The sequence below is a fragment of the Sturnira hondurensis genome, unplaced genomic scaffold (genome assembly GCF_014824575.4).
Source record: "Sturnira hondurensis isolate 20B ecotype Veracruz unplaced genomic scaffold, ASM1482457v3 Scaffold0022215, whole genome shotgun sequence".
Lineage (NCBI taxonomy): Eukaryota > Metazoa > Chordata > Mammalia > Chiroptera > Phyllostomidae > Sturnira > Sturnira hondurensis.
Window position 1 is genome coordinate 9,463,641 of NW_028094846.1, and position 21,308 is coordinate 9,484,948.

The 21,308-nt window shown below is 42.0% G+C and overlaps 1 protein-coding gene and 1 long non-coding RNA gene across 3 annotated transcripts in view; one reads left to right on the forward strand and one right to left on the reverse strand.

Annotated features, from left to right (window-relative positions):
- The first annotated feature begins 2,435 nt into the window (after positions 1-2,435).
- LOC118979029 (uncharacterized) lies at positions 2,436-2,985 on the forward strand. The gene is made up of 2 exons (XR_005064832.1): positions 2,436-2,506; positions 2,644-2,985. It is a non-coding gene; the product is annotated as an uncharacterized LOC118979029 (long non-coding RNA).
- Positions 2,986-3,441: 456 nt separating this feature from the next.
- TOR1AIP2 (torsin 1A interacting protein 2) overlaps positions 3,442-21,308 on the reverse strand; it is a 30,986-nt gene continuing 13,119 nt past the window's right edge. For both annotated transcript variants that reach the window (XM_037034889.1, XM_037034888.1), the window contains exons 2-5: positions 14,516-14,694; positions 12,041-12,559; positions 7,513-7,632; positions 3,442-6,285 (exon numbers count right to left, since the gene is read on the reverse strand). In XM_037034889.1, coding sequence (XP_036890784.1) covers positions 5,531-6,285; positions 7,513-7,632; positions 12,041-12,559; positions 14,516-14,549 — 1,428 coding nt within the window. In that variant the 5' untranslated portion in view covers positions 14,550-14,694 and the 3' untranslated portion in view covers positions 3,442-5,530. The remainder of the gene's footprint in view (positions 6,286-7,512; positions 7,633-12,040; positions 12,560-14,515; positions 14,695-21,308) is intronic.

A 21,308-nucleotide genomic window follows, 5' to 3' on the forward strand; every position in this document is an offset into this window, starting at 1 on the left:
GACTCACTCCTGGGCCACCCCTAGAAGGCACCACACCCTCTTTCTGCCTCTCTGTGGTGTTCGAGGGTGGAACACTGGTATTTGGTGTACCCCTTATCTTCCAGGGTACACAGGCTGTCCATGGAGGGTGGTTTCGTTGCTGCCCCCTTCCAGCACCCCCACCCCCACCCCGCACAGTGCTCTCCGCACAGTTTGCAGTGGGCCTATCTACAAAGAAAGGAGGCGCCCGCTACTACTGCAACCTGAGGTGGGTGCTTGGAAAATCCTTTGGGAAAATCCTTTGTTCTTCGTTCTCAGGCTCCTCTTATCCTTGGACTGGAGCCTGTTCCACTGAAAGCTCATGTTTTAAGACATGCAAGCTCCTGAGAATTCTTGTTTTTCTAAACTAAAAAAAAAAAATCAGCTTTCCAAAACTGAATTCAGATCTGATAGAAAACTGAACTGTATCAATCGATTTGCTGTTTTGAGTTGAGGAGAGAATAGCAGGGAGGGAAAGCCAAGGGAAGGGGTAAGAGGCTGAGGCCCGTGTTCAGGTGCTGCTGCTGGGATTCTCGTTTGGCAACATCCTAAGGCAGAAACTGTTGACACGCTCTGGACTCCCCCACCCCCAAAGCACAGCTGAGTGACAACCACACTTAAGAACACATTTCCTGTCAGCACACCCCAGGTTGGGAGCAGTTCCCAAGCCTCTACTGACAACCCCACTCTCCCTCTTACCCAAAAGCCTCATGAAGTAGGACTAGCACCCAAAGAATGCACAGCCCAAAGAACAGCAGGTTCTAGGCTCAGCATCTGCACTGTAGGGTGTTACTTAGGGCACCAAGGCCACCTGACCTACACACACAACATTCCCAGGCTCCTGAATTTGCCAAATGAGGGCAGTCTTTCCCACCATAAATGACCACAGGCCCACCTCTATAAACTTGCCATTTTTGGAAATAGAACAAAGAGTCAGTCGACAAAGAAAAATTAAGATTTATTTTTGGTAAAACCAAACAACTGATTTGAATAAGGCACATTCTTCAACATCCATAAGAAACAAATGCAAAAGCAACCCCCGCTGGACGGCCGAGAATGCCAAGAACTTGGACCCGAATACTGGCGAAAGTCCACTCGTTTTTGTTAAATAGAAAATAAAAATGCAGCTGTGTTTCAAAGTCAGTGTGCTGCTTCTTTCTCTGAAGGCAGGATGGTAAATAGATTTGCACCTCAAGTAACCTGATCAACTGGGAGCTGCTGTGACTAGCTTCCTGCTGATGAGGCTGGGGCGCGAGGGAAGGCAGGCTGGGCCTTACATCCTGGGCCTTACATCTGCCCCACCACAGCGGCGGCGCTCCTGAGTCCAACGTGTTCCTTTTAATTCAGGTAAGTGCTCTTAGCCAAATGCAAATTTCATTCATGAGCCCTGATGAGGAAACGGGGGGGGGGGGGGGGGGGGGGGNGGGGGGGGGCGGGGAATCATTTCCCATGGCAGGGACCAATCTCTGGATTTTTAAAGACATCAAAACAAGCTGATAGAGACCACAGGTAATACTGGAAGGGAAGGCACCAAAGACTCATTTACCTTTACAGACTATTTGCAGGTTAGGGGATGCTGCTTGTGTTCTCAGGCGGGTAAGGCCAGGGCTCTTTCTTAGTCTACACATACCTTTTTAAAGCCAGGTAGAGAAGCAAGTTGTGATAGGGCAGTTTATTATTAGAAATGAGTTTTAATAGTCCAGTTTCAGTCTCGGTGAGGCACATTTAGGCCACAACCTAACACCAAAACTGTCAATAAATAGGAAGAAGGCGTATTTTAAAGTCCTCTGGAGAAACTGTTTTACACGGGTATCTTGGTTTAGTTCTCTCTAGGATTGGTAACATCTTTTCTGCAAATTTATTATTCACAAGTGTGTGACTCTTAAGGCTCAGTATGTAATCATCTCATAGAAGCCTTTAGAAAAAAATTTAAATAATCATTTTGTATTTCCTTGGGTTGTGATTAAGGGATTTGTAATCAGTGATATTCTGAATTCTTACATAAAGACAAGTATGGGCTGTGGTACACAGTGTTGAAGGTGCTTTAATTTTGAAAACAAAACAAAATCACTGTGACTTTTCAACAAATTTAAAAATGAAATATAGTACGCTCAGACTGGCAAACAAAATATTAAAATGAACACTGATATTAACTACATATTCAACTTGAAAAACAGATCTAAAAACTGCTTTTATCAAGTAATAGATTGAGCACTTTACAAGTATGTACTGGCCTATTTTTAAAATTGTTTTATTTTCAAATGATAAAAGTTTTCATGTTGCTATTTGAAAGCACTTCTTCACAAATAAGCTACATGGATATAAAGTCATTCCCATTAAATGATAACCCTAATCAGGTAAAAATTACATTTTCTATTTAACATTAGTTTTTGAAGTCCTAGATGCCTGTATATGCCGAGTAAACATTTTGGTTGGAGATGTGCCCATACAGTCCTGGTGAAGATCACATTGCTGAATTATCACATATGTTATATTTGTTTGTTTGTTTTTAAGATCTTTATTTATTTATTTATCTTTAAAGGGGAAGGGAAGGAGAGAAGGAGAGAAGTATCAATGTATGGTTGCCTCTCGTGAGTCCCCAATCCACTGAGCTACGCCAGCCAGGTGTTTGTTATTTTTTAATGTCAGTGTTCATTATGCCACCTGCCTTTAACAGATAAAAGTATAATTCAAACAATTAAAAACTGTGGAAAGGTCAAAACCAGTTCAGCATCTACCACTGTTCATGGGGGTCCTTAGTTGGGTAAGGGTAGAGATCACAGAATGCTGAGCTTTACCACCATAAGCTGGGAGGCTTTCAAATGAAATTCACTCAAATTATTTGATTAAAAAAATAGAAACAATATCATTACTACCTCTAGGGATATGAATCCCCTGGAACTTCTTTGCTAACCCTTACAGACTAGCTGGGAAACCTAAAATTTATCCCACAGGAGCAAAACTCAAGTCCAGAGACAATTTCTTATTCCACCAGTTGCTTCTGGGATGCTGGTGTCAGTCAAAAAGTGTTTATGTTAATACATGATGTAATGAGAGCTATTCTGCGGTAGTAACTAAATGGTGGTGTCTGAGTGTCACGTGCCCACAAATTCTTGTTCTAAAGTCAAATAAAACAAAACATCTATTATAGGAATGAAAGATGAACTACTGCACACACAAAAGAAAATCTGGAAACTTGAAAAATGTGAAAATAGAAACAATCAAGTAGAAACTAACCTAAGAGTCTATTAGATAATACATTTTATTTGTTCCTTTAAAAATATAAAGTTTTATGCTTTAAAATTAATAATTTTTCCTAAGAAGACCCAGAGCTAATATACTGCTTCTTTTCAGTGATTTCTGAAGTAGTTGAGAGAGAACTGACAGTTTCAGGCGACTGCCCTTATCCATGGAAGAAAAGGGTTTTTTAACAAAGACTGAACAGTAAAAAAGTTGTAATTTTTTGAAATTTCCTTTTCTAAATTGTATTTAAAGGAAATAATGAAACACCATGTTCAACTGAATGAAGACACAAGAGCCTTTGTTTCAACCCTGACCTGAGTCACTGACATCAGACACACACAGATCACACGGTTCCTTCGAGATCCGAGGCAGCCAGGGCAGCTGGCCCACGAAGCAGTTTTGCAAGGCACCATCGGTTTGGGTATAATGCTAGCATCTGAGACCTAGAAATGCAGGAAAAGATTCGACTATGGTATACAGATCTTTCTTCGGTTTATTTCCTCTGAGTGTAGATTGGATTGATAGTCTATTCACCATGCTTTAACTTTTTATTCAGGTAGGCCTTTCCTCAACTCTGTTAGGAGTTTTACTTCATAAAAATCCCAAATGAAAATAGTTCCTTTAGGGTATGCCTCTACTTTGGTCAGAATAGATTTATCTGTTTTTCCTGCAACAGGTATTTTCAAATAGATTCTTCAATAAAGATACCAATATCTTCTGTTTCCAAATTCCTTCCATTCTTTAATCATATGACTTCTCTGCTCTCATACCAGCAGGGAGGCCAAAACCTAGCTGAAACATTCCAGGAGTAGTTGAAATGGCCTAGAAGCATGGTGGTAATTCCTAGGACTGCCATGTAATGGGACAGACCTTTCATTAGGTCAAGAGCATTTCCTAGAGTTCTGCTTTCAGAGCTGAAATTTAAACAAACAAGAAAATCTACTGTCTTCATAAACACTGTCTCAATCTTTCTAATAGTCACAGAACATAGGTCCAACAATTAATATTGACCATTAGAACCTCTTGGAAATTATATGCCATTTTTGCTTTCTCTCACTAAGTATATGTCTCTTGCATTTCTTTAATTTTTAACTGAATGGTACTTCTAACTAGCAGATAAATAAATGAGGTACATTATAAAATGTTCTATTACTGCTTAACAAGGAAACAGTATGGTAAAGGCATGCTAATGTACCTATATAAATTTTACTATTCACTTGGTTATTAATTTTTTCCTCTTAAAGGACACTCACACTCATCCTACACAATTATAAAATTCCATTCAAGGGAGAGAGAACTCATGACCAACAGAAACTAACAAAAGCATCAGAAATATGCTAGTAGATACTACTTTAAACATTCTGCTGTTCATCCATAGGTCTTTGACTTCTATAAAAAACGTGTCTGTGCAATAAACGTATATTATATCCTCTTCCTACTCATAATTTTAATACATCCATTTTTTTCCTCCCATTTCCTGTCTTCTAAGATGGTTTCTCGCTCAGTCAGGGGTTTTCAAACTCCACTATCAGTGGAACTCTCTGTTCCCACAAAATCTTCCGAAGAATCCCCATGAAAGAGCTGCAGCACTGTCTGAATACAAAGGGGTCGGGGGTCTTGGTGAACAGTAGACACAGCGTGAACATCACTACAGTTCAGAAGAGCTGAAGTAAAGGTGCAGCCAATTAAAATTCCTTCACTCCCAGTGATTACAAACAATCCCCCATTTCCCATTAAAAATTTTTTTTTCTGAGTACAGCTGCTTTTATCTCAGCTCACGAACAGAAAAAGAAAGCACAGTGACTTACATAAAGTATTTAGCTATTTGAATACAAATTTCCTTTTTTCATACTGCTCAAAAAGTGCAAATTAATATAAAATGTAATCCCACCACCAGGCTATTAAAACGAGCTTTTGAAACATCTCACATAGGATACAAAAATCACTCTGTAGTTCCTCTGCGAGGACTGTTTTCCTGTGCAATAATTCTGCTGCTGTATTTTTAGATTTAAAAAAATCCGCAGTTATATATATGTATCATGCTATATTTCAAACCCGATTTGCTTGAAAGGCAAGGAAACAAAGTCAGGTCAGCTTTTAGCCTGGCCATGCTTGGCTTAGAAAAAACTGCAAGAAGTAAAAAATAAAACATTTTTCCCCCTCAAAGCAGCCCCCCTGTGCTCCTCCGGCGGCGTCCTCGCGTGCAACCCTCTCCTCCCTCGCGGCCGCCGGGGAGCGGCGCACGGCCTTCCGCGCAGGCGCGCTGGGCTCACAGCCGGCAGCCCTGCTCCTCGATGCGCCGCACGGGCTGCACCGGCAGCACCAGGTGGGAGATGCGGCTCCACAGGCCGCTCAGCTTGTCCGAGTCCATGTGGTTGAAGGAGTGGGGCGTGTTCGAGTCGGTGAACCGGGCCCAGAGAAGATCTCTCACTTTTTCCTCCGTCTCCCTCGGGCCGACACTCGCTGCCAACGTCTCGTCCTCGAGCAGAACCGTCAGCACCAGGGCCACGTCCTTAAAGGCGGCGTTCTCGTGGTCGCAGTACTTGTAGAAGATGAGGGTGGAGCCCGCGGGCAGGGACTCGAAGCGGTGCACCACGGCGGCCTTCCGGCCGTTCTCGAAGCCAGAGCTCAGCGCCATGTCCACCAGCAGCTTGACCGTGTCGCTGTCCTGCGAGGTCCGCCCGGCCCCGTCGATCTGGATGGCGGAGACCTTCTGGGAGGAGGTGTAGGCGTCGGCGACGCGATGGCTGAGGCACTTCAGAGTCTCTCTTCCCTCCCGAGCTGCCGTGAAGATGATGGTGGCCGGCTCGGTGGGGTTTGAGGCGTTGAGGTGCTTCTGGAGGAACTTCCGGCCTCGCTGCCACAGGAAGGAACTCTGACCCGGAAACGTTTCCTTCAGCTGACCGAACTGGGTCAGGAAGGCCTCCAAGGCCGGGTTCCCGGCCGCGGGCTGGGCTGGGAAGTAGCTGTGAACGGAGCTCAGCACGACAGCCAGGGCAACCAGGAAGCCAAGAATGACGGGGCCTGTCGGGGAATGAAAAGGATCAACGACAGGGAGAGATCGTGAGTCGGAAATCAAGTCAGCGCTGAGCTGACACGAGGTGCCTCCTGTCAGGTTCACTGGCCACGGTGAGTGTCTTTGGCCGAAATCCTTTGAACTTTCTGCTCTTAAAATCTACTGGATCTAGCCCTCCCCCCGCCCCATTTCTAGCTTTAATTATTTGAAGACACAATGTCTTGGTCCGAAAGTAAAAGTTAAGTTTATGTATTTGTGCCTCTGAGATCTTTGTTGCTGCAAAGATCTCCTCGGGGCCCCCAGTATGGAGATAATGATTCAGAAATGAACGATCAGGATAGTCTCCCTTCTCAGAGCACCTACACTACCTACCACAGGCCATTTCTTGTAAAATGGTCAGGGTGTAACAACGGGGCTTGGGAGGTTCATTCTCACTGAACAGGCAGTTTGGGTTCTTGTTTAGAATCGCCTTTCCACCCTGGCTGGTGTAGTTCAGTGGATTGAGCGTGGGCCTGCGAACCAGAGGATCGCGGTTCGATTCCCAGTCAGGGCACATGCCTGGGTTGGAGGCTGGCCCGCCAACTCCCAGCAGGGGATGCACAAAAGGCAACCATACATTGATGTTTCTCTCCCTCTCCTTCCCCTCTAGAGGTAAATAAATAAATAAATAAAAATCTTTAAAAAAAAGCCTTTCCACCTGTGACACTCGCCCATTTCGTTCAGGGTGGTGAACTACCGGCCAGGACCCCCAAAGGGAAGCCCCTTAAAGCTCTACTGCTCTCTATCTTACTGCTANCTGGCTGGTGTAGTTCAGTGGATTGAGCGTGGGCCTGCGAACCAGAGGATCGCGGTTCGATTCCCAGTCAGGGCACATGCCTGGGTTGGAGGCTGGCCGGCCAACTCCCAGCAGGGGATGCACGAAAGGCAACCATACATTGATGTTTCTCTCCCTCTCCTTCCCCTCTAGAGGTAAATAAATAAATAAATAAAAATCTTTAAAAAAAGCCTTTCCACCTGTGACACTCGCCCATTTCGTTCAGGGTGGTGAACTACCGGCCAGGACCCCCAAAGGGAAGCCCCTTAAAGCTCTACTGCTCTCTATCTTACTGCTACTTACTTTATAACTTTAAAAAAAACATGATTAGGCTGTTTAACTCTGCAAGTCTTCTAGTATGAGGATTTCTGAATGGGAATCAACATTATACTAAGACCAGCTGGGTTCTCAGGGTTCTCACCGTAGCTCAAAAACTCCTTGTTATTAATCTTCCTGATGGCGCCCTGTGCATTTTCTTTGTTTTCTTCCAATGTTTGTGTTTCTTCCAATGTCTGTGTTTCTTGTTGATGACTTTCAGCTTCTGAGGGGGAAAAAGAATGTTATTTTTAGACTGTACACTAATGAGAGTGTGTATACCTTTACACTTCTTACCAAACCAAAGAATTATTTGACTAAGAGGATTTCTATCCTTTGTAAAAATTTTTTTATACAAGTCTAACTTTTTGCCTCTCTTTTCCTTAAAGTTCACTATTTTTTTTTCTACCCAGAAGAATAAAATGCAGTGCTATAAAATTCCTTTGAGGATACTGTTGCTACTTTCACAGTTCCTCACTGGCCCTTACTTCAGGGACAAATATTGTAGCCAAACCTATCTATATAAGGCAACAAAAATGTACAAAATTAAGAAGTGATTTAAGAACTGGCAGCTGTACACAACACTCAGCATCACAGGACAGTGATGCTCGAATTCCGGTGCTCAAGTCTCACATGGCTCCTCGGGGCCCCAAGTACACAAATGACACAGACACTAAGTTTAGAGCCGGGAGAGATTACTGTACAGTTGCAAAATAGCTCGCAAAAGCAAGTCTTAGTGAAGGAGGTAGACAAAGCAGGGGCTACAAGGTTAAGAACGTTTATCAACTATATAAAAATGTAGTTGTGGGTGAGACACCAATCTTAAAAATGTGGGATACAAAGGAGCACAGGATTTTGTAGCACTCTAAGGTATTTCACTCTAGGGTAGGGGTGTCAAACTCATTTTCACCAGGGGCCACATCAGCCTTGTGGTTGCCCTCAAAGGACCAAGTGTAATTTCAACTCTTTAACTGTTAAGGAGTAGTTACATTTGTACAGTCCTAAAATTATTTTGGCCCTTTGAAGGCAACTGCGAGACTGATGTGGCCCCTGGTAAAAATGAGTTTGACACCCCTGCTCTAGAGTATAGAGGTGTGCCTAACCCCAGCAAGGTGCCTCACTGAACAGTGAAAGCTGAGTACTACCCATAACTCTTCCCGGAAAAACAACTCAAATATACTGTATTAAGTAAAAAAATAAAATCATCTTCACTTGCAAAGGATAGTTCATTTAGTCATATCACACCAAAAAAAAAAGATTTTAAAAGTAACCTATCACAGAATTTAAGGACTGAAAGGATGTTTTTTAAATGTTTTTTTCCACATTTTTAAAAATTGTTTAAGTACAGTTGTCTCCATTTTCCCCCATCATTCCCCTGGACTGAAAGGATCTCTAATGATCACCCACTCTGGCCTCCCACCTTACCTATTATGGCCAAAGGTCCAAGGAGGTTAAGGGTTTTGCCCAAGGCCACATAGAGAAATGTGGCTAAGATTAGAACAAGGTTTCTCATCTCCTAGATTAGCTCATTTCATTATATTAAGTTGCTTCCCACAAATAAACTACATTTTAAAACATATTTTCTTCTCCTCAGTGAACCTGCACACTTGTGAAATTTTCTGATGGCATTTAATGGTCCATATAGCTCTCATTCATTTCTTCAATTAACAAATATTCATAGAGTTGCTTCTCTGTGCCAGGTGCCACGAAACACAATGAATGAGAAAGACATAGTCCCTGCCTTCACTGAAGTTACAGACCATCCTAATGATTAATGAATGAAACATACAATTGAGGTCAGTCATGGATTTATAGTGAAATATGAATTTCTAGCCCTTAGGTTCCTGAAGAACGGAGTGTCTTATATTTTATATTCCTTTGCACTGATAAATAGGCATTTCAGGCTGAGCTCTTCAGAGTCTTTGGAAAATACAAATCCACACATGTAGTCACAGAAGGTGAGAGCTGCAAGAGACCAGCTGGATACCATTTTGTTCAACTTCTTCATTCTACAGATAGGAAACTCCAGTAATAGGAAGTGAAGAGATTTGCCAAAGGTCACACAAGGGGGAAGGCCACAACTAGAATCCATGACCCTTAAGTTCCGGTAAGGACTTAGCACACTGTAACTGGTATCTTCATTAGGGAAGATATGATGCTGGTTCTTAATATACAAGCCGAGGGAGGGAACTAGGAATCAGATAGAAAACTGATTTGCTCAAAGTCCTATAAAACTGAAATGACTGCATTAATGGTACTTGCACCATAAATGGTTTTGGTTTTTAAATTTCTCATCTCTTGATTTTCGTAGTATTTAGTTTCCCAAAACACAAACGATTTTAAAAATTTTAAGTGAAAATATGCTCATGAGAAATAAAGGCGACTTCCGCCAAGATGGAGGCATAGGTGGAAACACTGTGCCTTCTCCCACAACCAAGTTTGAATACAACAAAGATTTGGAGAAACAAAGACACAACCAAAGGACAGGAAATTGAATTATACGGAAGTCCAACTACATCTAACCATTCAACGGGACGGTAAGAGGGGCGGAGCCAGCAGGGAGCAGGGTCGGGCAGGACAGGGCCCCCGACCCAGGCGCGCAGGCAGACGGGAACCAGTTGGGGTGCGGGGCAGACTGCGGGCGCATATTCGCGCACAGTGAGACAGACCACGCAGGCCCCAGGGGGTGAGGGCTGACGGCGGTGGCACACTCGCGTGCAGTGGGACGAAACGCCTGGGCCCGGTGACGGCAGCAACTGCGGCACCGGTGGGGGCCGTGGCGAAGGCAGCAGACAGGACGCCATAGTCCCTCTTTGCCCCCGCCCCCACAGACAGTGTCACAACCCAGCGACTTAGTTGCCCTGCAATACCAGTGAGAGCCACTGTCCCTCTTTGACCCCACCCCCACATACAACGTCACAACCCAGCGACTTAGTTGCCCTGTAATACCAGTGAGAGCCATTGTCCCTCTTTGACCCCGCCCCCACATACAATGTCACAACCCAGCGACTTAGTTGCCCTGTTCTAGTGAACACTTTAGGGCTCTGATCCTGCTATGGAACAGGCACGAACAACCCGAAAGATGGCACAAGAAGAACTCAAAGTCCCAGAGCCAATAACTCTAAGCGACCGAGAAATTGCCAGCCTCTCAGAAGCACAATTCAGGACACTATTTATCAGGATGCTCACAGAACTGGTAGATTATAGTCACAAATTAGAGGAACAAAGTCACAAATTAGAGGAACATATGAAGGCTAAACTAATTGAAATGAAGGGAGATGCACAGGAAACCAATAGTGATGGAAAGGAAACTGGGACTCAAATCAATGGAATGGACCAGAAGGAAGAACAAAACATCCCACCAGAAAGGAATGAAGAAATGAGAATTCAAAAAAATGAGGAGAGGCTTAGGAACCTCCAGGACATCTTTAAACGTTCCAACATCCGAATTATAGGGGTACCAGAAGGGGGAAAGAAACAGCCACGAGTGGAAAACGTATTTGAACAAATAATAAAGGAGAACTTCCCCAGTCTGGCAAAGGAAATAGACTTCCAGGAAATCCAGGAAGCTCAGAGAGTGCCAAAGAAGTTGGACCCAAGAAGGAACACACCAAGGCACATCATAATTACATTAGCCAAGACCAAAATGAAGGAGAGAATCCTAGAAGCAGCAAGGGATAAGGGGACAGTCACCTACAAAGGAGTACCCATCAGACTGTCAGCGGATTTCTCAAAAGAGACCTTACAGGCAAGAAGGGGCTGGAAAGAAGTATTCCAAGTCATGAAATCCAAAGACCTACAGCCAAGATTGCTTTATCCAGCAAAACTTTCATTTAGAATGGAAGGACAGATAAAGTGCTTCTCAGATAAGGTCAAGTTCAAGGAGTTCATCATCACCAAGCCCTTATTATATGAAATGCTAAAGGGACTTATATAAGAAAAAGAAGATGAAAAATATGAACAGTGAAAGGACAGCAAACACACAGTTATTAACAACCACACCTAAAACAAAAGCAAACCAAGAGGACAGCTAGATCAGGAGTGGAACCATAGAAATGAAGAACACATGGAGGGTTAGAAACAGGGGAGTGGGAGGAGGAGAAGGGGGGAGAAGGCACAGAAAATAGCATAGATGGTAGGTAGAAAATAGGTAGTGGGGAGGGTGAGAATAGTGGGGGAAATATAGAATCCAAAGAACTTGAGACACGTGGTTATAAACTAAGGGGGGCAGAATGGTGGGGGAGGGAGGGTGTGGGTGGAGGGGAATGAAGGGGGGGAATAAACAACTGTAATGGTATAATCAATAAAATATATTTAAAAAAAAAAAAGAAATAAAGGCCAGAGGTGAATTTTTTAAAAGTCATGTCCTTTTTTTGCCATCATACTACACTAATACAATCAGTAAATAAATGAAACCATTGTTTAAAAATGCAGTTTATTTAATGGAGTGGAATGAGCTAGCCCAGGAGAGAAGAAACCTCATTCTAATTCCAACTCAGTCATATCTCTTTATGTGACCTTGGATGAGGCCCAAGGAAAGAGATGTTCTCTGGAAAGGACCCTGACCTCTGCTATGTTGTCAGCAGCAGAGCAATCAATACAACACGGGACAGAAAATCAGTGGGCACTCTCACCTGGCTCCACCAGTCGCCTCCTCAGTGTCCCCTGGCTCTCCAGCCCTGCACTGGAAGGACCAAGACTCTGGGCACCCAGGGAGTCTGTGGCAGGTGGCCCCTGGGAAGCTCCAGGTCTGCTGCTCACTTCCTCGGGGAGGTCCGAGGAGCTGCTCCCTACTTGTGCACCTGCTCTTTCTGCCTCATCACCTGGAGAACACTTGGGTTCTGGATGCAAGGGCTCTTCACCCAGACTTTCCGAAGAGAGTTGTTGCTCTTGTTCACCATCTTGAAAACTCTGGTTGGTCTCACGTTCTGTTTCATCCTTTGGATGTTGCCCACAATTTGTTTCGTCGGGACTTTCTGATGGATCAGCTGTACCTGTACTTCCTGAACCTACTGTTTCAATCTCTTGGGGGTCTTTGTTGAGGCCAGAGGCAGGGCTCAGGGTCTGAGCTTCTTCAGTGGTACTTGCTGCGACTGTCATCTCCTGTGCCTGAGAATTTATTGATGAATCATTTTCCAAATCCTTTTGAGAGTCTATGGAGATAAAAATGTATCATTTTTTTAAAAATTCCTTTTTTGTATTTTAACAAAGTCCCCAAATAATAACTAATATTTATACAGATTTTTATGGTTTACAAGGCATTTTTCCTAAACATTATTTCTCTTGACATCTACTAAAGAAGATTAAGACAAAATAAACAAATTTATTATGTTAATGAATTTAAGAAATAATACTAATATAAAACTATTCTGAATGACAGAACCAATGTTTGGTTGCATTAAAATATCTTCTTCCCTAATGAAATAATGGATCTAGGCAATTGTCATCAACAGCGACTACAACCATTCCACAAAAAGCTAATGAGGAGTTTTATAATGGATGACCAGACTGGCAACTGCTGGACCAGCTGATCAATCTTATCACACTAAGATGGAAAACCAGCCACCATTAGCCTCCTGAGTCAGTGCAACAGGAAGTATACCACCTAGGAAGTCTTCCTGCACAACAACTGAACCTGAATCTGACCATGCTTCTAGAACTAACTACCAGATTCCAAGAAGTGTAGGGATAGAGGAATGTATTAAATTATGCCTCAGGAATGCAATCAGTAAAATCCAGAATGTGGGACATTCCAAAGAACAAAAGACTCTGTTTATTTAGTAACAGCAAAAAATAAAAATAAATGTCAAGAAAAGGAAAAAAAGGACGGGTGGCCTGCTGATTAAGAGAGACATCAGAGACACATCAACCAAATGCAATGTGTGGACACACTGTTCAGATCCAGTGTCAAAGAAATCAATTGTTAAAGGAATATTTATGAGACAATCAGGAAAATATGAATGCCAGATATTTGATGGTACTGAGAAATTTTTGTTCACCTTTCACAACAATAAAGGTATTGTGATAGTATTTTTTAAAAAGCATTCTCATCTTTTAGAGATAAGTATTCAAGTATTTATGGCTAAAATTAGAGGTCTAGATAGAATTTGCTCCAGTTAAATGGTATGGGGGAAAGGAGAAGTGAGGGAGGCTAGATGAAACAGTATTAGCCATATGTCGACAGCAGATGAAGCCGTTTGATGGCTCCATGGGATTCATTTCATCCCTCTCTCTACTTTTATGTTTGAAATTTTCTATAATAAAACTTCAAAAAATTAAGCAGTCTAAAAGATACATCAATTAAATGCAGTGTGTAACCCTACTGCAAAAAGAAAAAAATACAACCCAACTGTGATCGAGACAACTGGGTAGAGGTAAGTAACTCACTGGATACATGATAAATTAAAGAATAACTATTAAGTTTTTTTAGGTGAGATAATTCTATTTTATGTTTTTTAAATATACTTTCAAGAGAAGAAAACTATTCACCAATAAAATAATGTAATGTTTTGGATTCACATTTAAATATTCCAAAGCAGGCCACAAGTTCCACATTATGTAGGTAATAGTTGAAGTTAGATGTTGAGTACATGGGGGTTTATGATACTGTTCTTTTATGTTTTTAAAAAACATCCTTAGTAAAAGATTTAAATAAATACAACGTTTTTCTCTTCTGAAAATCTACTTTATATTTTGCCTATTTTGTATATATCCTCTGTATATACATAAGTCAGATAATTTAAATTTCAACTTTCCCTGTAATTGAAAAATTCCCTCTAAATATATAGCACTATTTTCTTAATTTTTAAAACCGTCTTGATTTTTTAGATAAATAAAGATCTGTCTACAGGCTTTTTCTGAGTCATTGCATTTTTCCAATACTGTACAGGTCCCTACAATTGGAGTTTCTGAAACATTAATTGTACTTACAGTTAAGGTCTGCAATTATGATAAATTCAATAAATGTGAAAGAATAACTATAACAATTAACGAGTTAATTTCTGTTCTACTTTCACGCTTCAGGCTTTAGTTAGTCATCAGAGATTTTCTCTCAGCTCAGCCCTAGTTTCTTACAGCACCAACCTCAGAGTGGTACAAACTCAGCTTACCCTCCAGAGGATCCCCAAGTCCTCTGTCTGCCATGTTTGTCTTCTGTCTCTTCAGACTTCAGGATATTTGTCGTTACTGTCTGGTTTTCTTTGTGAAGATGTCTTGTTTTCTCCTTGTCCCAAGTCCCAACAGACTCATGCTTCCCGTGGACCCAGGAAACAAGGCATATATACAGTCACTAAAATAAAATGAAACAAAAAAAAGTAAATGACTTTTTATTCATACATGGGAGAAATGCCAATTTCAACTTCACTTATCTATTTAGTATGAGTAGTGTTTCCTGTCTTAAATGATTTCGAGTGAAGAAAAAAATGTTTTCTGCCTTTCTTGAGAATCACATTCCGTATTCTAGACTACATACAGAAAAAATCTTCAGATAATTAACTTTGAATGCCACAATCTCCCAATACATCCCCGTGTGGCTGAAAAGATAAGACCAAGTGACCAGAATCTTACAGAGAACATCTATGAAACTGAAGAAAAAAGTAATTCTAAGAGTAGAAATTTAAGTCATTGCTGAGTTACTCATTGCAGATGGTCTTTATGTCTTAAGATTCTGTCCCATATAAATTCCTCAGACTTTGCCTGTCTGGAGCTTCTCCTTAATAGGTGATCCTGCATGGGGGCAACTTGTGAATAAAGATAATCACCTGGTATTTGGAGTAGGAAATACACATTCAGAGTTCCATTATTGCCTTCTTGTGGTATTCTTTTGGAAAGTATAGAGAAGTAACCCTTTATATAATGCCTTTTTAGCAGTACTCAAAGAAGACTGATATATAAATTATGAGCTACATACAAGAGGAATCAAAAGCAGAGACAATTTAAAAGCAATATAAATAATCATCACTTTATAGTCAAAATCTTATTTTTTTGTCAAAAATTATTATATGAAGTTACCTAGCCTTCAATATCTGTAAAAATGATTAAAGACTGCTATGAGGATTAAATACAAAAATATATGTGATCCTCAAAAAAATTAAGAACTACTATATGACCCAGCAATTCCACGTCTGGCTATTTGTCCAAAGAGTATGAGAACACTAATTGAAAAAGATACAGGCACTCCTCTGCTCATTGCAGAATTATTTACTATAGCCAAGATATGGAAACAACCTATGTGTCCATCAATGGATGAATAGATAAAGGTGTGGTACATATACACAATGGAATACTACCCAGCCATAAAAAAAGAATGAAATCCTGATATTTGCAACAACATGGCTAGACCTAAGTGAATAAGTCAGATGGAGAAAGACAAATAGTGTGTATCATTTGACCCATACGTGGAATCTAAAAAAAAGAACAAACAAAAAACAAAACTAACAGATGCAAAGAACAGATTGGTGCTTGCCAGAGGGTCATGGGGGCAACTGTAGGGTGAAGTACAGTAACAAGACCGTGAGTGGTGATCACTTTGTCATGTATACAGATGTTGAATTATAATGTTGTATGTCTGCTTATATGTTATATGCCAAGTTTAATTCAATAAAAAATAACAAATACATGTGAAAGAGCTTTGTAAAGTGTTACACTTTGACAGGCTAGCCTTTGTATCTTTCTCAGCACAATTTTGTAAAATGTCATCTTAAAAATTATTATAGTGATCCCAAATGCCTAGCACGGTGCCTGGTTTAGAGTAAGAACACCACAGTTTAACTGAAAATAATATGAACAAACAAGTGAATGAAGAGTGGTGCCAATTATCAACAGGAAGGGAAGGGAGGAGTTAGGGACAGGCCTCCTTTCTGTGAGTTTAGACCTACGGACTATGTAACAAAAATTGGATCAGTTTGTTCCTGGGGGAAGAACTGACTGGGAAAGGGCATGAGAAAACATTTTGGGGTCAAGAAAATATTTCATGTTTATTGAGGTGGTGGTTACAATTGTCATCAAATTTAAAATCTACATTTTGTTGCATGTACAATATCCTCAATAAGCTTTATAATGAATGTTTTCAAAATATATTCATTGGTAACAAAATGTATTACTATAGGTTGCAGCCAATAAATAATCTGCAGGCTTCTGGCCAAGATGGAGGTGTAGATAGATATGCTTTACCTCCTCACACAACCAAAAGGATAACAACCAATTTAAAAACAAGAAACAACCAGAACTGCTAGAAAATCTAACTGTATGGAAGTCTGACAGCCAAGGAGTTAAAGAAGAAATATTCATCTAGACTGGTAGGAAGAGAGGAGATGGGGAGCCAGGGGGAGAGGAACAAAGAGAGGTGGTGGCTGGCGGACTGGGAAGTCCCACATTCGTGTACAGATAAAAACTGGGAAGAGCAACTGGGGAGTGAGACAGACCACGCAACCAAGGGTTACAGCACCAGGAAAATAAGGCATCAAAACCTCTGGCTAGCCCTGGCTGGTGTAGCTCAGTGGATTAAGTGCGGGCCTGCGAACCTAAAGATCGCGGTTTGATTCCCAGTCAGGGCACATGCCTGGGTTGCAGGCCAGTTCCCAGCAGGGGATGCATGAGAGGCAACCATACATTGATATTTCTCTCTCTCCTTCCCTTCCCCTCTAAAGATAAATAAATAAAATCTTTAACAAAAACTTCTGGCTATAAAAACATGAGGGGGGTTGCTATGGTGGGAGAAACTGCCATTCTGTCAGGAGAGTCTGTTAGAGGGTCCCATGGGGTCCTAGAATGTACATAAGCCTACCCACCCAGGAATCGGCACCAAAGAAGCACCTGAAAGGGCCCAATTCACTTGTGGGAAGCCGGGGAAGTGGCTGAAAGCAGGGCAAGAGTCATGCAAGCAGCACTGTTCCTTCTCTGACCCCTCCCCCACGTACAGCACCACAACATGAAGTGTGTTGCCCTGCCCTAGTGAGTACATAAGAATCTGCCCCTTACAACATAACAGGTGCGCTGAGATAAAGAAATTTGGCCCAAGTAAAAGAACAGATCAAAATTCTGGAAAAATTACTAAGTGATGAGGAGATAGATAGCCAAACCATGGTTATCTCCTCATCACTCAGATGCAGAGTTCAAAACACTAGTTGGTAATCAGGATGCTCAGAGAAATGACTGAGTACGGCCGCAAAATAAAGGAAGAAGTGAAGGCTATACAAAGTGAAATAAAGAAAAATATTCAGGGAACCAACAACAGTGAAGGGAAGGAAACTGGGACTCAAATCAACAATTTGAAACAAAAGGAAGAAATAAACATTCAACTGGAACAAAATGAAGACACAAGAATTCAAAAAAACAAGGGGAGGCTTAGGAACCTCTGGGACAACTTTAAACATACCAACATCCAAATCATAGGGGTGCCAGGAGGAGAAGAAGAGCAAGAAATTGAAAACTTATTTTAAAAAATGAGAGAAAACTTCCCCAATCTGGCGAAGGAAATAGGCATACAAGTCCAGGAAGATCAGATTCCCAAACAAGTTGGACCCAAAGAAAGCCACACCAAAACACATCAGAATTAAAACGCCAAAAATTTAAGATGGAGAATCTTAAAAGCAGCAAGGCAGTAACCTACAAAGGAGTTTTCATAAGACTATCAGCCGATTTCTCTAAAGAAAACTTGCAGGCAAGAAAGGGCTGGAAGAAGTATTCAAAGTCATGAAAAGCAAGGACCTGCACCCAAGATTACTCTATCCAGCAAAACTATCATTTAGAATGGAAGGGTAGAAAAAGTGCCTCCCAGATAAGGCCAAGTTAAAGGAGTTCATCATCACCAAACCCTTATATGAAATGTTAAAGAGACTTCTCCAAGAAAAAGATCAAAACCAAACAGTAAAATGACAACAAACTCAACTATCAACAACTGAACCTAAAAAAAAAAAACCTAAACAAACAACTAGAACAAAAACAGAATCACATGGAGGATTATCAGCAGGGAGAGGGAAGGGGGAGAATGGGGGGAAAAGGTACAGCAAATAAGTATAAATGGTAGGTACAAAACGGGGAGGATAATAGTAGTATAGGAAATGGAGAAGCCAAAGAACTCGTATGTACGACCCATGGACATGAACTAAGCGGGGAGGAATGTTGGGAGGGAATGAGGGTACTGAGCAGAGGGGGGGATATAGGAGAGAAAAACATGAGACAACTCTAATAGCATAATCAATAAAATGTACTTAAAAAAACAATCTTCAAAGGAACTGCCACAGGTATTCCTACAGTCTTACAAATGCTTGAGATAATGTCTTCCTCGCCTCAAGGCACAGGCCATTCCTGTGGCGCCTTGCATTCAGGCCCTTTGTAATGTGTCATGTGTTATGCTGTGGTATCTGGGAGATCTGGAGGCCAGTACTCCAGAAGCACGTCAATCTCTTGAATGTGTCCAATCCATAGCAGGAAGCGTGCGCATTCAGAACCTCCAGGCTGCGTAATGGAAGCAAGGAGGGGCCTCATCCTAATGGAAATGGGGATGTTGGCAACGTTCTGCAGTGATAGGAAAAGCCACTCTGTACTTCTGTCCACCAGCAGACACCTTGGAAGGCATCGTTTGTAAAAATGAACTGATGAAGACCCTGTGTGCTTCTCGTGGCAGAAAATCATTTGTTTAAAGAAATCCTTTCAAGGTCAATGGTGAAATGTTGGTTTCCAGTGGCCAGTATGTGGAAGTAATAGATTCATTTCTACGCTAGGGAATCTTAGGCTCGTCACTGGCAGTCATTTCTACTTCCCCGTGACCCTGAACACTTACTGTTTTGCTTTAACTGTCTCCAGGAGGGCCTGAGACAGGTTGGAGCCGTGAGGTTTCAATATCCTGGGACTGCCCTAAAGAGCTACACAAATTTGCCTCACTGCTTCCTCTGCAGATGCGGCTACACTTCGTGCTCCATCTCCGCCCAGTGGTGGTGCTGTGACAAACTGGCAGGTGTTCACTGCTGGGGGCACTGAGTGGGCTCCAACCTACATGTAAGGGTGTTTCTACAAACTGATGCATATTACATGTTTTTATACATACAAAAATGTTATGAATAAAAACTTGAAAGTATCCAATTCTCTTTATTGCCCTGTACAGTTTAATGTATATATAAATTTAAACATGAATAGAAAGGATGAGATAACCTTCCACTTAGTGCTTGCTTCAAGGATGGGATTCAACTACATCTATAAAGTATCTTAAAAGAAAAAAGGTCAATGTGGCAAAATGTTCATGTGACCTGGGTACATAGGTGGGTGTTATTTTCTGCATTTTTCTGTATGTTGAATGTAGTTATATTTTTAATGAGTAATTAAAATAAAATATATTGGCTTTTGTGGGGAAAAGAATTGGAAGAAAAGGCCTGCAATGGTCACACTATGAGCCCAAAAGCAATGAACTTGCAATCCTGAGACACCATCCAACCACAGGCCCCCATACGTTTTGTCGCAACCAGCTTGGGGGAGACTGGAAAGGAAAAGCTGCTGGGAAATGGCAGGACCTCCCCAACCTCTGCTCCATCCTGGCCCGGAGGACCAGGCAGCAGGAGGGGAGGGGACAGAGAGCTGGAGGGGACCTGGAGAAGAGGCAGGTATCAGGACGCAGTGGTATCCACAACGCCGAGATGCAAATATTTCTTTTAAAAAGGAGAGGGAAATGAGAAGTTCAGCAGCTGGGAAGAACATGCAAGAATCGGTCCATCCAGGATGGATGGTTTAGACATAAATGCCATCAGGACAAACGTGTGGCAGTCAGGGTCCAACAAGCAGAAATCTTTTCTTCTAGCTTTAAAAGCTTATTTTAATGAACAGTGCCATTTTAGGCTCTAGAGATCAAAAGCTGCAGATTACCTTGGCCCTCAATTTACAATCCCACTGTGGAAACAAACCCCATAAAATGTACGCAATGACAAAAACTGCTAACGTTTATTGAGTGCCTTCAAAGCACTGTATTAATTCCGTTCCTCTCCACAACAATCATGACATACGGGTTAGGACAATGCCTTCTCTCTTCCAGATGAAGAAAGTGGACACAGAGGTTAACTTGCCCACGGTCATTCAACAATCAGCATTCGAAGACAAGCCCAGGTCAGCGGGCTGCAGGGCCACCATGGTTCCTCTACAACAAGCCGTTTTCAAGTGACATGCCCCACATTCCAGGAACAGCCAAGGGCTACTAGGGGAGACTGCAGAGCCGGAGGGGTGTGACTCATCTCGCTCTGCAGATACCTGGGAAGTGCTGATGGTCACGTACTCTTTAGATGCCACCGAGTCCTTTGTCCACCTGGGCCTGCCTGCTTGTGGGGAATTCCTCCTTCTGTGACCAAGAGATGAATCTTCACCCAGTCACCCACAACCCAGGACAGCTTTCTCTTGAGGAGGTATTTTCTTCCCCGTCTGCCCCAGCACGTTTCCATTAACCTTCCACTCCCAGGTCTGCCATCAAATACCAGGAAGCAGTTATGAAAGTCATCTTGTAAGTGTCCACCATCACATGTAAGTGGTGTGAACCCCTGCACTGCACGGAGGCGCAGAGTGGTGTGGCTCACATAATCCAGTAGAGTGGATGTATTTGTCACAGGAATTGAGAACATCCTTTTTTTTTTAAGATTTTATTTATTTATCTTAGAAGGTAGGGAAGGAGAGAGAGAGAAAGAGAAATATCAATGTATGGTTGCCTCTCATTTGTCCCCTGCTGGGAATCGGCCTGCAACCCAGGCATGTGCCCTGATTGGGAATCGAACCGTGATCGTGTGGTTCGCAGGCCCGTGCTCAATCCACTGAGCTACACCAGCCAGGGCTGAGAACATTCTTATACTTTAAAACTCATTATTCGTTAACTCTGGAGTATTCTAGAATAATCTACAATATATTAAACCAAGTGTTGTCTTACTGAAA